The following is a 17961-nucleotide window of genomic DNA, read 5'->3' as shown; positions in this document are numbered from 1 at the left end:
TTTTTTTCTTTCTTTTTGTTTTTATTCATCTATTGTATCTTTGACAAGGGTTGGTTGTAAGAACGGCCCATGAGGCCGAAACACGCCTGCTTAAATAAAGACCATTCTATTCTATTCTATTCTATTTCCGGCACTTCCAATCCATCTTCCTGGAAGCCGCTCATTCTGATGTTTCCGAACATGTAAATGCCAGTGAGGAGGTGCTCCATCTTGTTGAAAAATAAATTTATCGCCTTCATTTTCTTCCAATTGTGGAAATAACCATTCAGTGAGCATGTCAAGATAAGCTGGATCTTTCACAGTGGCCTCTCGAAAGAAAAATGGGCCATAGACTTGACGTTTCGATACGGCACAAAAGACATTCACTTTAGGGGAGTCTCTTTCAACTTCCAAAATTGCATGTGGATTCTCACTCCCCCAAATCCTTACATCATGTCTGTTCACTTTTCCATCAACGTGGAATGTTGCATCATCACTGAAAATTATTCTTCCTGACAGATTTACGTTATCGTCCATTAGTAACATAAAATGTTCAGAGAAATCTAACCGTTTTACGGGGTCATCAGGTTTCAACTTGTGCACTAATTGCAGTTTGTAGGGGTGAAACTTCAGTCGCGTACGCAGGATCTTAGATACGGTAGATTTAGGGATGTTCAACTGCTGACTAGCTCTACGTAGAGTTCTTAGGACTACGAACAAATGCCTCCCTCACTTGTTCCACAATTCCCGCATTGACAGATGGTCTCCCTGAATGGCCTTTCCTTTGATGACATATGAAGCCACGATCCACAAAATCCCGATACCACTTCAAAATTGACGTGAGAGAAGGAGCCTGATTTTGAAACCTTCGCCTATAAGCACGCTGAACCTTCACCAAACTCTGCGTGGAATGATATTGTAAAACACACAAACTACGTTCTTGTGGGGTCGCCATAACCATTTCAATCCGCACGCTGAACCTTCACCAAACTCTGCGTGGAATGATAAAACACACCAACACGTTCACCAAACTCTGCGTGTAATGATATTCTAAAACACACCAACTACGTTCTTAAATCTTCTGTAATAACAACACAATTTTAAAGGAAACAATTCACATGTAACTTGCCTGCCTGCTAAATATCCAACGCAGCGTCCATTGTTGTCAGGAGTGAATTTATTTCAGTTTTTATGTTTGATCTCGTTCATTGTTGTCCATTGCTGATATTGGTATCCATTGTTGACATGCACAAAAATATTTGAGTTTTTCTTTCAAATGTCACCAATTTCATTTAAATACGTTTATCCAAAGCGACGTAATACCACTTTAAAGTATGACAGTATATTGGACACGGTGTACTATTTTCCTCCGAGTTTGCCTTCCGGTCTTCCATCAGAAGAAATGCTTGTAATTAATATCACATAGTGCCATCTTTTACTTATTTTTTTTGTCAATTTGATATTTACTTTTATGTTGTTTTTGTTACTCTTAATTTTTTTTGCTTATTATTATTATTATTTCTTTCTCGTTGTTGACAATTTCAGTGTAAAATGGCCACCTGTGCTGTATGTGAAATTTTCTCAATAAATAAATAAATATGTCAAATTCATAAATTGATTTGTTTAATATGGAATAAAGAAGAAAACCTTCAACAGTGGAAAGAATCCATAATTGTTCCTGTGTTTAATAAGGTGATAAAATGAACTGCAATAATTACCGTGGAATTTTCTCTACTCTCAACAAAATATAAAAATATTATCTCATATTCTTTTAGCAAGACTAACCCCATATGCTAATGAAAATATATGTGATTATCAATGTGGATTTAAACGTAACAAACCAAATTTTTCACATCAGACAGACAGAAGAAGAACGTAAGGAGATTAATCGACGCGAACAAGATAAAAGATGATCTGATGTAATAATGCTACAGCATTAAGTGTAGTGAGCTCTGTGAATGACAGCACCTCTCATTGTCAATTTATTATCTTTATTATGGAGTGGGACAAGGAAAATACTATTGAATTTATTGATATATTCCGTATATAAGAAATATGGAATCCTGTGGGACCCTAAACATCCGGAGTACTACAACAAAATTCGTAAACAAGATGCGTGGAAGTTGTAACAACAACTCGAAGTCCGTCGGATGCATCCGAGTAAAATTTTGCTGATCTGCTGGAACCGCAAGTCTGCCAATAAGCTGCTTCCACTATACAGTTCACGGTTCGCGTACATGTTTGTCATCCACCAACGTGGTGATTTGGGTTTCTTTCTTTTTCGATAAAACTTAATTAATGAAAATATATGCGGCTGCTGCCACTTGCTGCGGTTTACTCATCGTCATTTGACACCAGACTGTGAATAGAAAGAACTGACCACCGTATCGCACTCCCGTATCAATCGTGCTACAGGGTGGGTGATACGGAACGCAGTGATGATACGCGACAAATCGGGGTCCGTATCTTATCGTATCAATGATTGATACGGAACGGGGATACGATGCGCTGGTTTGCAACAAGTTGATACTGGGCTTAAGGAGTAACGCCGTGATGACGGTAGACAAGGGGAGGAAGTCAGTGAGTGGAGCAAGGCAGTGCACGCTGCTGCAAATGGCTGGTAGCTGAAGCCGCGTTTTCCCCTTCATGCATTCACTTTCCCTCTCACGTTCATTGGTCGAGCCCTCTTGAGTCCTACTTACGCAGAGGACTGGCTTTCGTTTGCCTGCTCCATAGGGATGTTACGTATGCTCCATAGTCTCTTCAACAATCCAGAATGCAACAACTCCAATAGTTCACTTGTTGCCTTAGTAACGGCTACAGTACTTCTGAAACTGCTGCTTATTTTGAATGATCATATTTCACGACTTTCTCTGCCCATCAGGAACTCTCCCTTCCGTGACACAAGAAGACGTTTAAATTTTGTTTCTCTGAATCCCCTGGCGGACATCGGATCAAGCTCTGAGGTGACTCTGAGACCAGGATTCCACCTTGATAGAGCATCGTGTGCACTTGACGTACCCATTCAGGTAATCTGTGGAATTCTGAGTTTTCCCTCTTCGTGAGAGATTTCCAGGAAGTGCTTCGACTCCATATAAAGAGGAATTGCCTTGAGTGGTCGGAATGAGCTGTCGCTTTAAGCCCTGCTCAACTCCTGCATCGTTTTCGTTCCAGCGAAGGGGAAATATACTCATTGGCTGGACGGAGAAGCGATGTGGAATTTAACACGCACCGAAGAGCTGGTCATGAGAAGCTTTTTACAGGATTTAATAGACCTAGGAGTTGTATTTGCCAATATCCAGGACCATTCAGAACTTTAGACAGGCGTAAACACAACTATACTCTTTAGCTCCTAATCTCGGCGGCGGTAAACTGATGCTCATAATTGGAGTGGAATATACTCACTCAGTAATATTAGTCAATATTTTCAACAGATTTTAATTGTTTCAATTTTCAAGAATCTGTATCGGTGCGAATTGGTAAGATAATCATCGGTTCAAAGTGGTATCGGCTTAGCCTTAGCATGAATGTTTTTTCTTTATTGTATTTATTGTCAGTTTAACGAAGTGAATTCAATTCTGAAAAAATTGAAATATTATGCTTTAAATTTATTTCATTACAGGGATTTAAGAAAGAATCTTCTGGAGAAAATATCCTGGAATGTTCTGAAGCCCCTTGTCAGTCTTGAAAAGTTGTGAGTACTTTTTTAAATTGTAATGATATGTTGCATGTGTGGCGAATCTATTTCAAGTCATTAAAAAATCTGAAACCAAAAGTACAGTTCTGGGTTGTAATCATCCCATTGACTTTCAATGAAATCATTACAATCTATAGGTGTCTGTGAGTGCAACCTGTGGGGTGGCATGAGTTGGGAAGCAATGTGATTTTTAATTGCAAACGTATCCTTTGGTGAGTTTTTTTTTAATTTACACCATTTCGTAACAGCGCATTCAAAAACGGTTTTTATGATTCGATCATTATAATTTCTAACAGATTATTATCGCAAAATGGAAAACAAGAAGGCGATCACTTAACATGCTTGGCTTCCGAATCTGCTTGTACTGATGTGCCTCCACCTGCATTCGAACCTGGGACCACTTGATTAAAAGGCGACAGCTTTACCATTAAGCAACGGACAACATTGCCTCTCTCTCCTTCCAAATATATATGGGAAACCATCTGTATGTACACACACATTTCTCTTTTAATATTTAATTTCCATTGTAAGAGAATAAAAAAAATCAGCATTTTTACTTAAATTTGGTGTAAATTAATAGAACTTAGCACATATAAAAGTGACAGGTGAATCAGATTTTTCTACAATGTATGGGAAACAATGAGCACAATGTAAAACATTTTGACTAATTAGTTGTTCATTTTCTTTCAGGTACCTGATAGGGAATCGTTTAGTCACCATCCGAATCGGAACCTTCCCGCCACTGTTCCGCCTGAAACTGCTCTCCCTCACTCACAACAGCATTGCAACCATCGAACCAGGAGCCTTTCAAAATCTGACCAATTTGCAAGTTCTGTAAGTATTTCTTTCCCCAATACATTTTTCATGGCCTTTATTTATGGAGCATGTTTTACTTGGTGTCACAAAATATGCTTCGTAACTTTCGCATGGGTGTTCTGTTTTCCAAGATTTCTTTATGATTTCTTTTTGCCGATATTTTGGGACTTTTCTTTTTTTCACATTCTCTCTCTCTCTTTCTCTCTCTCTCTCTCTCTCTTCTCATTCTGTATATAACTTTCTCTTGGCTCATCTCTTTCACCCTTCTCTCTTTCTCTTTCTGTCGATCTCTCCCTTACTTCGATGTCCTTCTCTGTGTATCTCCCTATTCCTACCTTTCTTTATCTTCGTTATTCATTTTCTTTCTTGTTATCGCACGTTGTCTCTCTTTCTTCCCTTTATCTAACTCCTCCATCCTCTGCTTTTCCCTTTCCTCTTTTTCATTTCTAACTCGAAAAGAGTTCCCTTCTGTCCCGCACTTTACTTACTTCTCTCCCTTGGCACGCACCCAACACCGTCTGCAACTTCTTATTAGTCCGTTGTTTTTCTATTTACCAATTATCGGACTTTTTACATAGGCTTCTGTGATAAAGTAGAACTAAGCCCTTTGTGAAATATCACGCAGGATTGACTTATATTCTTGGTTATTAGTCTTGTTTCAAATTCTTTTACCTTAATAGATTTGAAAATTAACTTTAGATTAAATCATCGAAGTAAGTTTTGTAGGCAAGGATCAATTCACGGCCCTACATTTTTGAAAAGTGATTATGGAAGTATTTTGAATGCTGATTACGCATATGACATCCATCTTCCCCCATCACGTCAGTATTTTTCACAATTTCACAAAATTATCATATTCGCCATTCCATTACATTTATCACAGAAAGCAACAAAATAGATTTCAGCAAAGGAAATTTTGGTTATTTACAAACCAAAGGGTGATTATGGAAGTATTTTGAATGATCAATACGCGTTTGACATCCATTTTTTCCCTTCACGTCATGATTTTTCACAATCAAAATTCTCATATTCGTCATTCCATTACTCCTATTACAGAACCTAACAAAGAAAATCTATACAAGTGAAATTTCGGTTGTTTACAAACCAATAGGTTATTCTGGAAGTGTTTTGAAGGCTGATCACGGAAATGACATAGATTTCTTCTCATCACGTCAGGATTTTTCCCTAGGTCAGGTTTTTGCTACAAGTGACTCAGTTCAATCAACCCACCATATTGTAACGTTGAATTTTCGACATTTTGTGAAGGTAATTTTTATGGGGGACTTTGAAAATAAAACTTATATAATTATAGTCCATACAATTTTCGTGCAATGTGTCTTGTGAAATTAGAAGGTGTATTAAATGCATACTATTTTATGTGTATTTGTAGTTCAAAATTGGAAGATTTTGCATGTAGAAAACCAATATTTTACTACCATCTAAGGAGAGCCATCTATTGTGGAAATGATGGAACTACACCATTTTACAGAAGGTTGCTCGCGATCTATGTTAACAAGTTGCGAAGGTCACAGTAGCGCCACATGCAAGTGTACACAAGCGATGCGAAATGCTGCAGTATGGGTGATCTGTACATAGTGTACAGCAGTGTGTTCGAGTTCCGTGCACGTAGAATGGCGCCGAAAATTGAACCATTCTTGGAAGAGTACATCACCGACCTTTCCGATGCAAAATACTCGTATTGAGAGATTATCAAGCAATGTAAGAGCTGTGGTTTCACCATCTCCAAGACGGGCTTCTCATGTGTGATTCATAAACAAGGTAAGGCTAGGAGAGGACTGATCCCAGAGGGCAAGAAACATACACGTCCACGACCAGCCACCAGCGCAGAGAGTGATTGCAGTGAAATTGGGAATCTCTGTGACAACTGCCAACACCATTATCAACTGGGATTTGAACCTGGAAAGTGACACAAATGCCAAGTTCAAGAGCTGCTGCTGTGGCACATTGCAGAACGTGTCACGAACAACCGAACGCTGCATGAACGCCACCTGACCGGTGAAAGTTTGATGTTTCTTGTCATATTAGATGAGGCATATGTGTATCTAAGTGACTGCAGCAAAAGCCTGGGCAATATATTACCAACCACGGGGGTTGGAAAAAGGTTTGCAAGAAAGATGAAGTATTTATGGAAAAATAAATACCTTTTCTACATTTCAACCTTTTCCTGACAGAGAGAATATGTTTAGTTGACTGATAGAAATGGTGCGGAATAAAACATAAAAGTGTTAGACCATTTAACTCATTAATCCTAAGTGTCCATAAACTTTCCATGACCTTTATAAAAAAATATATGATGGCCAAATTAACGCTACTATTTCGTACATGAGACTTTATATAGCCAACTTTGCAATCAGGGGTCCCTGGCATCGATTCTAGGTCAGATATATTTCAGTGATTACAATTCCACAACAAGATTGCACTTTTATTTCCTGCAAAAGTCTGTTGTGCACGACAGTTCGTCTCAACATCCCACTTCCTCCTTCCTGACGTTTCTGAATAGGGAGTCGATTTGACTCGCATCAATGTCATCTCGACTGACAGTCCCCAATCAACCGCGTCAGTTACATTTAGGCTAAAGACAAACGAGCCGTTATTGTGACGTCACGAGGAATCGACGTCATGAAACGGAACCAATAGGTTGCTTCGCGTGATTGACTAATGATATGAAGATCCTGCAGCAGAAAAAATGGACGAGAGAACTAAAGTAGGAACAATGATAGGATGTGCTCGTTTGCTCCTGGCCTGAATTCAGAACGAATCACAAAACATGCGCAGGATTTCCTGCAGCATATAAAGGCTGGCTGCTGCAAGTGCTTGTGCGAAGTGGAAAGTGAAGAGAATGTCATTTACGAAGTATGTGTGTTAGTCCTCATCTCAAATTTTCGCGCCGACCTTTGTGGGGGAGTAAGTTATCACAGCGTGCTAAGACGCAAAGGATCATGGATTCGAATCCCGACCTGGGCAGGGGTGTTCTTTGTGAGTGTCCATTCATCAATTTCATCATATCATCACAGATCCTTATCTTCACGATTAGCCAAAAGTGCAAGATTAGCGACACTAAATAAATCGATCAAAATTTCGGGCACGTGAAAATGTGTTTCATGTGTACATTGTGCTTAGATAGACTAATCGGTAATGTGTCTCTTTCGCGTTTTCCCTCTCTTTCATCGCACTTTCTATTTCCATCGTTCTTTTCCCGTTATCTTTATTCCTTATTTATCCCTCTCTCTTCTCTATTTTTCCTCTCTCTCTCTCTCTCTCTTTCGCTCTTTCCCTTGAAGATCAAGATCAATCCTAATACGAGTGTGCCTGTACTATTTACAAAGAAAAGAAAACGTGAACCACTGAATCTGAAACTGATAAGACACAGTATTCCTCAGGAAAGCAAGGCTAGGAAACTTGGAGTCCACTTGGACGAAGGTTTAACATTCATGGAACATCTAAGAGATACCGCCGACAAAGGAAATGCAAGAATTGGACAATTGTATCCACTTTGGAAAAACACAACATTGACGATTAAAAACCGAATTATATTGTTCAATGTATTAATAAGATCAATTGTTACGTATCCTTGTGTGGTGTGGTAACAAGGCGCAACAACGTATATAAATCGCCTCCAAAGTGTGCAAAACAAAACACTGCGCATACTAACAGGCGCTGATATGTTTCCAATATGCAGACACGACAAATACTCGACCAAGAAACTTTATTCGACTTCATGCAGAGAGAAGAAATCAAATTTTGGACGAAGCAGCCTCACCATCCAAATCCTACAATTCACAACATAGGACGAAGGTTCTTTAGAAAACATATCCACAAAATGCAGCGTCTTGATCAATAACATTATGCAACTAAATGTAACATTACATAAAGTCAACCAGCATCTCCTTCGGTCAATGTATCGATGGGTGACTGACAATCAGTAATCAATATATCATGATAAAAATACTATCACTTAATTATCTCCATCCAAATTGGAATAAGTAGATCGGGTCTACACCTACGTGTATCTGACTCTGTCATGCAATGCCTATAGTAGACATTATCTTATTAAATCATATTAATATCTACCCGTTGATTAATAACCTGGCCGTGTATTACAGGGGAAAATCCCCTAGTAACGCATTTGTGTGAAAGTAGGGAGTCATGAAGAATTTCTATGGAACAATTCATATCTCGAAGGCAGGGCATCAGAAATGCGGAAAATTCAATCTAAATTAAACCGTCATGATAGTCAAGGTATTCTCTCTTTCTCTTCCCGTCCCCTTTCTCTCTTCCTTTCTCGTTCCCGTCTCTCCTTTTCTCCTCCTTATCCCCCTCTCTATTTCTATCTCTTCTTCTCTCTCACTCTCTTTTCGTCCTCTCTTCGTCCCCTACCTTTATCGTTTCCTCTTCCTCTCTTATTCTCTGTCGTTCACTCTCTTCTTTTGTCGTCCCTTCTCTATCTTCTCATCTCTCAGCGGGAAACACGATACTTTTTTTCTTCCAACAAAACGAAACTAATAGTAGAGGAAATAAACAATTTCAGCCGGAAATAATTTCAACACACATGTCTTTTGTGCCAGATTGTGCGGAATGGTATAGTGAATAATATATTAAAAATCCGCCATCCAAATGTTTGGGGTTATCCGCCATCTTGGAAAATGGCGGCAAAAATTAACCTTAAAAATAAAAAAAATATATATTATCTCCAAAACGGTGCATTGTACACAAAAAGTGAAGATAACCAAAATGAAAGAGCAGAAAAGTTTCTAAATTTGGTTTTTGTTTGATAAAGCTACCATAAATTTTAATTGAATTAGAAAGATTCAAATATTTTCTTTAATTTTTAGAATTAGCGTAAAAGTTGGTTTCCAACACAAATAACAATAAATATGTAAGAAACTATGTAATTTACGTTCTAAAGTCACTGAACCAAATTCATAGCTTTTGATTTCCTCTAGAGATTAGTTTTTTTTTCGTGTCTTTAGAGTCAGGGGTTGAGGAGATATGTAGTGTAATGCAGAGTCATGTGTTTCCCTAAATTTACGTGTTCAATTTCTTATGATATTGGTGAGAACGTAATACAGGGTGAGTTAATAGTCTTTGGACACCCTTTTCGGTGGAGGCACATAGTGGTTTGGATTTCACTTTAAAATGTAGGTCCACTCCCGATTAGCCTTACTGTGCACAAAATGGACTTAAAACACCAACTCAACAACACCCTTTTATTTTTAAACCTGACAGGGAAATGTGAAATCTGGTAATGGGAGATGGTAGAAGGGAGGCCGCAACTTGTAGGGTACATGGTGACCATGGCAGTCATCTTGCAAGCAGGTTCGAAATTTCAAATGCGAATGGGGGCATGTAGCATATCAAATTACACTAGCGTGAGCTGAGGAATACAAAAATGTAATTGTTTCTTTGATATATTGTATCGTTTGCTAGTTATTAACACTCAAAGTTTGAAAATCACCTACCAACGGCACGCTACAGCACATGATCTATGTGATGGCCATCACGTCCTATCCACTCCGACTGCACACGCAGGAGAATGTCCGGTGAAACGTCGTCACACGCGTGCTCATTGCGTTCCTGTAGGTGCCTTATATCGCGGGGTTTCTCAGAATACACCATCTGCTTGAGATGGCCCCACAGATAGAAATCTAAGGGTGCTAGTTTAGGTGATTTGGGCGGCCATTCCACGGGAGCACGGCGACTAATATACCTCCCTGAGAATTGTGCATCGAGTCATTGAAGCACACCAACGCCATAGTGGGCAGGGGTCCCATCGTGTTGAAAATAAGAGGAGATGTTGTCGTCGGGGTTTAGAATGGAAGGAAACACATGTTCCTGAAGGAGCGTCAGGTACTCTTGCACCGTTAATGTAGTGTCGATGAAAAATGGACCCCATGATGCGGGTGTTCCATACGCCACACCACACCATCACCTTTGCAGGACTATGTTCCTTACTCGGTGAAACCCAGTTAGGATTACTGTCACACCAGTACCGACAATTATGGCGATTGACCTCCCCATTCAAACAGGAAGAGGCCTCGTCGCTTAACAGTATGCCACGAGCAAACGAGGAATCCAGTTCGTGTTGGTTCGTAGCCCACGTGCAGAATTCTACCCGTCGATCTGGGTCATCCTCGTTTAGTTTATGTTGCATGTATAGCCTATAAGGATGCCAGCGATTGGTATGCAATATCCGGACAATGTAGGACTGGCTGATGCCACTTTCCAGCGAGATACGACGAGTACTGCGTTTGGGACTCTTCACAAACGATGCCAGAACCATCGTTGCCGTCTCCTCATTGGTGGCAGTTTTTGGACGTCCACTGCGTGCCCTATCTTCCACATTACCAGTTTTCTTAGAATTTGCCGATAATGTACGGGACCGTTCTGTGCGATACTGGATGTCTGTCTGGGTGCCGCCTGTTGTAGTCCTCTGCGATGTCTCTGAAACTGCGTACCCCGGATGTTAGGATGATTTCTATCTTCTGTTCCTTTGTCAGAGGCATCTTACATCACCTGAAACAATGAACGTCACAATGAGACTTTTCAAACTTTGATTGTTCGTAACTTGCAAACGATGCAAGATATCGAAGAGACAATTACATTTATAAATTCCTGAGCTCACGCTAGTGTAATTTAATATGCTACATGCCCCCTTTCCCATTTGAAATTTCGAACATGCATTCAATATTGCGGCCATGGTCACCATGAACCCTACAAGTTGCGGCCCTCCCTCTACTACCATCTCCCATTACCAGATTTCACATTTCCCTGTCAGGTTTCAAAATAAAAGGGTGTCCAAAGACTTTTGACTCACCCTGTATATTGTTTTCTGCAGTGTTTCGTTAACTTGCGTTTGTTACATGTTGTTTAAAAATGTATGCACACAGTAGCGGCGATTAGCTGTCTTAACTGAGCGACGGGAGGTGTGGGGGTAATGACAGTGTACTTTCTTCTTACTGCAATTAGAAAGAATCGTATTAAAAATGGAATTCGGACAGATGATTTTTGGTCCAATCCATTGGTAGACAAGCCTTAGCATTAAGAGACCATAGTGCGCGGACAAAAAGTGTTTGTAAGGGGAGGGGCTGCTCCACATGCCCCCACCCCTAATCGCCGCCACTGTCAATGCATGAAACAAATATGATACGGTAATATACGGTTCTGAACCGGTCACTTTGCTTTAGAGTTGATTCAGATGATTGTTTTCGTAGATATCTGGTACTAACATGTTAAATTTCTTCATTTTCTCTACATACAGAGGACATTTGGGTAGCCCATTGCACCCCTACAACAATTGAAAGAATTGTAATGAAATCCTGTGAAGGCGTTGCATCCGCTGTATATGAAACCAACTAATCTTTTAAGAAGCGCAAGATGTTGCATGCGAAGTGTGTTTCGTCGCAAGCCTTTCCACGCCTGACCAGATTGCACGTTGTTTTGTCGCAACCTTTGCAAGGAGACTCGACTTAAATATTCTGACCCCTGTGCGACCGCTCGTAAGAGCCTGTGTCAAAACCTTCCTTGAGACGGTTTTGCGACAAGAATGACTCGTCTTATCGTGTCTCCATTGATTGATTTACTTGGTCTAATTTACTTCGCTTTTCTGCCACTTTTAGCTAACCACGAAGATGAGGATGAGTGAGATGGTGAAATTGTTGAAGGAACCTTCACAAAGAACAGCCACACCCAGGCCGGGATTCGATCCCGGGATCCCTGACGTCGTAGCGCGCTGTGCTAACCATTCCGCCACGGAAGTTGGCGTGGTCGTATCTAACGGCTGGCCTTTCTCTTCCCTTTCTCTGCCCCCTACACTTTCTTTTAAACCGCTCCTTTTCATTGATTGATCTTCATCACCATTAAAAACTTATCTTAACTTTGTAATGGCACCGGAAACTGTTTCCCTTCTAAAGATCTTTTGGAGTATCCTTGCTTCATTCTTCTGAGGAAAGCTGTTCCTAGGGAAGAAAATTTCCGATCGTCATTTAAGTAATGTGTCCAGGAAAGAAATGATCTAATCTCCCATTAATCAGGATATGTAATTAACATAGTATTGCTAAGAATTTGTAATTCCAAGCTTCATTTAATTCCAACCTTCATTTAATTCTGTCTTAACTCATGAGAGCTTTATTTTCTTTTATTTTGCAAATTATCTTTTCTTTTTCCCTCTGATAGACCAAACGATTTAGTTTTTATGGCACATTGATATTGTGCCTTTAGTATGTAGATTAAATTGTCCAAAACCAGCACAAGTGTTCATTTATGTACGTGCATTTGTAATATATCTTTTTTTCTTCCAGGTTTCTCTCTAATAATAAGCTCACCGTCTTACAAGGCAACACCTTCACAAATCTTACAAAACTACTCCAATTGTAAGTAGAGAAGTTTCCGTTTAATGTAATAGCTAATCTACTCTTACTTGTATGCATGGTTTAGAAGTAGTCTCCTTTGAACTCAATTGGCTATGCCTTAGCCTGCAGTATGTTGATACGAGACGACAGCTACCAGCCGTTTGCAGCAGCGCGCACTGTCTCGCTCCGCCCACTCGCTTTCACTTGCTTTCTCCCCTTCCATACCGTTATGCAGATTCCCAAGGCAGAGTGTAGAACTTCTTACAGTATTTTCTATCTCATTTTTCTCAACTTTATCTTTGCGTAATGAAATAAAAATGTTCGAATCAAAATTTGATCAAAATATGCCGGGAATGTGTGAATGCAGTTGTCCATCACTTTGAACAACTCTTATACGTAACACAGATTAGTACTTGCTATGCAATATAAATACAAATTTCTGCATGTTAAAGATATGTGCGTAAAAATAAGCTATCTATGCCACGAGTCAAAACGAACGCACTGTAGGTTTGCATTTGAGCCATTTGAACCGTGCTTTCAAGGTGTCTCTTTATTGGATACACATTCAAAGTGAAATTGATAAAACACATTCCAAACTGCTGACCGTTAGGACATGCTATGCTTGATTACTTTTTGTCATGCTGAATTTATGAAGAGATAATTGTGTTTTATGGACTGTTACAGTGGGGACATCTATACTCACTTTCTGTGGAATGGCCCATTTATTTAATATCTACATAGTGATATGAAAGTAATAGTAATCTCTTAGCTTAAATTGCTACATGATTTTGCAATGTATGTATCATATAATGCAGCAGCGAATTCAAAAAATTCTTCCTTGGAAGTATTTTAGCAATTAAAAGAAAGACTACACTGGATAAGTGCTGTATCTGTGGCAATAAATCAATGAATGAAATAATGTTTCCTTTTTGTGCACAACCCAAGGGAAACTTACTTTCTGGATGCGCCTAATAAATTTGAGTTGTAATTTTTGTCGGACTTTTTAAAGTTCTACATTTGACTCTCCCCCGTCTGACTCTATTTGGACTTTCTAATATTAAATGTCTATTCATTCCTTCTTATTCTCCATTCCTATGCATTTTTTGGTCTACATATTTTTATAATTCTTCTTTCGAAGATCCTTTGGTATTTTCATCGCTTGTCGTCATGGGTGATACTTGAGAACTGCATGTACGTGTAATTATTACATGTTGTAGGTTATTGTAGCCTTCTTAACAATAAATTTATTATTTAGGATATTAGTATTATGTACATTGCAGTAACATGTTTTATTCTCTACTTGTTCTCCTTCCCAAAGAATAATCTAGCTTCTACACAAAAGCATGTTGCTGTGGAAGTTTTTGCATCATACCTTAGTTCTCCTGCATGTGGGATCCTGTGAGAACTATTGTATAATGTGCTACTATGAGATAGCTGGAGGGATGTTTTGCGAAAACTTTGATAGGTGGGGGTATACTATCCCCCGCACCCCCCTCCCCGCTTCGAGCACTGGTGGAAGCACCTATTGGTTAGGATCATTGGCGTACTCAGGGGAGGAACTGACGGGGCTACATCCCCTCCCGAAATTTAGGAAAAATCAAAATTTTCAAAGGAAAGCGGTAAATAACTTGGGAAAACCAAATTGGTATGTGCTAATTCCCCTTAAAATGACTCCCTATTACCATTTTTGTCTTCAACAAATTTCAAATCGAAGGTTATTTGTGGTTACCAAATATAATGCAGCTATGTATTATCCATCTTTTAAATTCCAGCCCCCTCCGAAATAAAATCCTGCGTACGCGGAATCCCACTTTAAACTGTAAGTATAGTCCTGATGAGCCTTTCTGTGCATAAAGTGGTCTTAAAAGAAACAAGCTCAAATTGCTGCAGAGAAAGTTTACGCGTCCATTATGTTGTGATTGTTAGGATAGTTTCAAAACTCTGTTTTAGTTTCGTAGTTACTTTCTAGCAAGTGTTAAGTAAACGTTACTACCATTACTACGAAAACTCCCAAAATATCCAAGACTGATAGCTATATTCTAGGATTAAGCGTGCAATGCGTGATCTCTGACATAGACGGTGCCTGTTTCCTACATTTACGAAATTCCCATTACGTCACAGCAGAATAGAAAACTTTACATTCGGCAGATATAATTGCGCTGTAGGAGCAGCAGCGAAGTTGTTACAGCAATGGAATTGATAACTATCAATTACTCGCATGCACCTCTATTCTTCGTTCTGAGATTGCTGTGGGCGAAATTTACAACGTCCATTATGTTGCGATTGCCAGAATAGCTTTAGAGTTCTGTTATTTCTGTTGTTTTCCAAGTGTTATCACAAAACTGTCGCGACATGTGTGGAATGAGAAGCTCGCATCTCTTCTATTTGATGATCCATGGGGACTGGACATTGCTGTTTTATTGCGTTCAGTGAAACTGTCAAGCCTTCTCAACTGAAACAGTTGTTCTCATTCATGGAACTAATTCTAAACTTCTGAACAGTCTAGTGAGAAATTCTCTGCAAATTGTGACGCCAGATGGAATGCTTTAACCAGATATACATTTTGAAGTTTTAGCGTTAATAGATTAGGCTATGTGGATTCAAATCCAAAAATTATAGATAGTTTCCGATAGGCTTTAAACATTTGGCTGTTCCTCACAATTTCCACAAAACCCATATTGTGTAAAAACTTAAATTAAACATACCAATAAGTCTTCAGTGGATGAAACAGCTATACCAGTACATACATGACTACAAAATTTTTCTGAACGTTTTACTACAAACCTATTTCCTACGTAGTAAATATACACATTAGAGACAATTAAATAACAAGGTAATAAATAAATAAATAAATATTCTATAGTTAAAAAATGAAATACCATTCAAGAGTAATATCTGTATAGAAAAAAATAATATTGGACAATTGATGGTGTCATGGCTTCACGTGTAAACCGCTTATGTTGTTCCTATTATTTTATTTATAGCTTTCGTTTCTCTCCCTTCTGCCTCATACTCTCCACCACTTTCTTTTGGATACGAAAAGCAGCATCAAATGTTGGATGGCTCCGATCTGGAAACGCCATCTGACACAACCGTGCAGCCTCGCGTCCATTGCCATTCGCGCGACCCTACATAAAAATCATATCTGCCTGTTCACGATATGGATATCCTGCCATGGTTCACCTAACTTGCAACACAAGAGAAACAGATTACTCACGAATGTACACAAATGACAAATGTAAACAAGTCTCATTGGCAACACATCGCCATCTAGGATACATGAGTACATCAGCAGACTTATATCAATAATATCATTCGAATTATCTAACAAAATTAATTTTATTATTGGTTACAAACTTAAGTTGGTGGATTGTAGCTTGAAATGCATTGAACGTAAACTTTCATTAATAACTGAGAAACTAAGGATTTTCGGACATATGTTTATATGAACTTTTTTTATTGTTTTGGTTTGAGGAACCAGCCCTCAAAGTTTGTAAAAGTAGTTTTGAAACACCCTGTATATTATATTATATATGTTTCCGGGTGTTTAAATGTGACTGCCTCCCAACAAAATTTGTCGCCCCCTTTCCGCTCCCCCCAGTCACTTTTCCCTCTCGCCGTCACGGCTTACAACACATAATGTCGTTGGTATAGCCTGACAAGTTAAGTCCCGATATGCGCAGATCGCTGCGGAACACTTCGTATTACGTCATCCTCCCTACCACTCTTCTACTCACTGGTCTGGCGTTGAGAGTACCAGTGGTGCCAACTCAGCAAAATTAAGCTAAAACAAATATGACAAACAATTTTCACTGTTTAGCGTGACGGTGCATGCAGGCTCCTATTATATCAGTGGTTCATTTTATTTAATCCGGCCTTTGAAAATGCGTGCGGTGCGCCGATCGTAAACTGTAGTATTACGCACGTGCGTTAAGGTTTATAACGAAGAGAAACTACAGGGCGAATGATTTCATTTCCTGAATGCGACATCGAGCAGTGTCCAGTTTTTTTTGTTTTTTTTTACCGAGTGGGGTGGTGGTTCGTTTGTTTATCGCAACAATCACCACGAGAAGGCAATCTGATAACACGCTTGCCTGTGTTCTTTTCTAAAGCATTGAAATGTTCATGCTCTTTACTCTTGGCTGCAAGATTCTTACTTTGAAAGAGATGGACTTATGGACGAGCGTGTAGATGAACTAATAAATTAGACTTGGTGGAGCCGATTCAGACACGGACACCGATTCATCGGTAGACACAGACTCGGATGAGTGGGAGAGTGAAACGGATGAAGGAGAACTGGAAAACATTTAGAAGGTGAGCTCAGTTCTATCGTTTATATATTTTTCATTTTTCTATCGTTTTATTTCATACATTTCTTATGCTGGTAAGAAATATCCCTAATATAACTTAATTCATTTAAGGTTTAAAGGGAAAACATCAAAATGTATTTAGAATTTAGCGCAATCAATAGGTAGCGTAGGTGACGGGATACTAATTCATGCCTTTCACATTCAAATCTCGTTGAAAATTCTCAGAGGATTCAGCTCCCTCCAGTTTGCAACACTGCGAATAAACGTCGCCGCAGACAATGGAGTGGGGAAATGTGATGTGAGGTGCGCAAACAATGGATTGCAGCCTCTTGTTTTTAAACTTGTCAAGTTATAGTAAGTCACATTTCGCAGAATATATGTTTTCCTTGTAACACTGGCATAAGCCGTTTCTCGACAGAAAGCAACGTTGGCCTCCCCGATGGAGTACTGGTAACGTCGCTGCATTGTAATCAGCAGGTACAGGATTCGAACCCGGTGGAGGCACATACTCGTTCAGATTCCACTTTAAACTTTAGGTCCAGTCTCAATTACCCTTTCTGTGCATAAAGTTGACTCCAAGACAAACTCAGATCTAATCAAGCAATCAACGTCACAGATGCCATAAAATGTTATCTATTTGAACGTTCATTGTGACGAAACGATGTGCGAAATACAAATGTGGTACAAAGACCAGTTGTTTGTCTTGATGTCCTCTATACGTTTCTATGGTCCGCGGACACCATTTTAATGACACCCTGTGTGTGTGTATACATATCATCCTCTTCAATGA

At 39.3% G+C, this 17961-nt stretch overlaps 1 protein-coding gene across 1 annotated transcript in view; it reads left to right on the top strand.

Moving 5' to 3' along the window:
* The window catches only part of LOC145983021 (relaxin receptor 2-like), a gene marked incomplete at its 5' end in the record, with an annotated part of 151354 nt that overhangs the window by 24368 nt on the left and 109025 nt on the right, over window positions 1–17961 (top strand). The window contains 3 exons of the mRNA XM_083116301.1: window positions 3602–3673; window positions 4367–4510; window positions 12811–12882. Of these exons, the coding sequence (XP_082972427.1) occupies window positions 3602–3673; window positions 4367–4510; window positions 12811–12882 (288 nt within the window). The remainder of the gene's footprint in view (window positions 1–3601; window positions 3674–4366; window positions 4511–12810; window positions 12883–17961) is intronic.

This window comes from Lepisma saccharinum, unplaced genomic scaffold (assembly GCF_977018435.1).
Source record: "Lepisma saccharinum unplaced genomic scaffold, izLepSacc3.1 HAP1_SCAFFOLD_555, whole genome shotgun sequence".
NCBI classification, from domain to species: domain Eukaryota; kingdom Metazoa; phylum Arthropoda; class Insecta; order Zygentoma; family Lepismatidae; genus Lepisma; species Lepisma saccharinum.
Note: the sequence above shows the minus strand (reverse complement) of the source record. Positions and strands in the feature narration are given on the sequence as shown.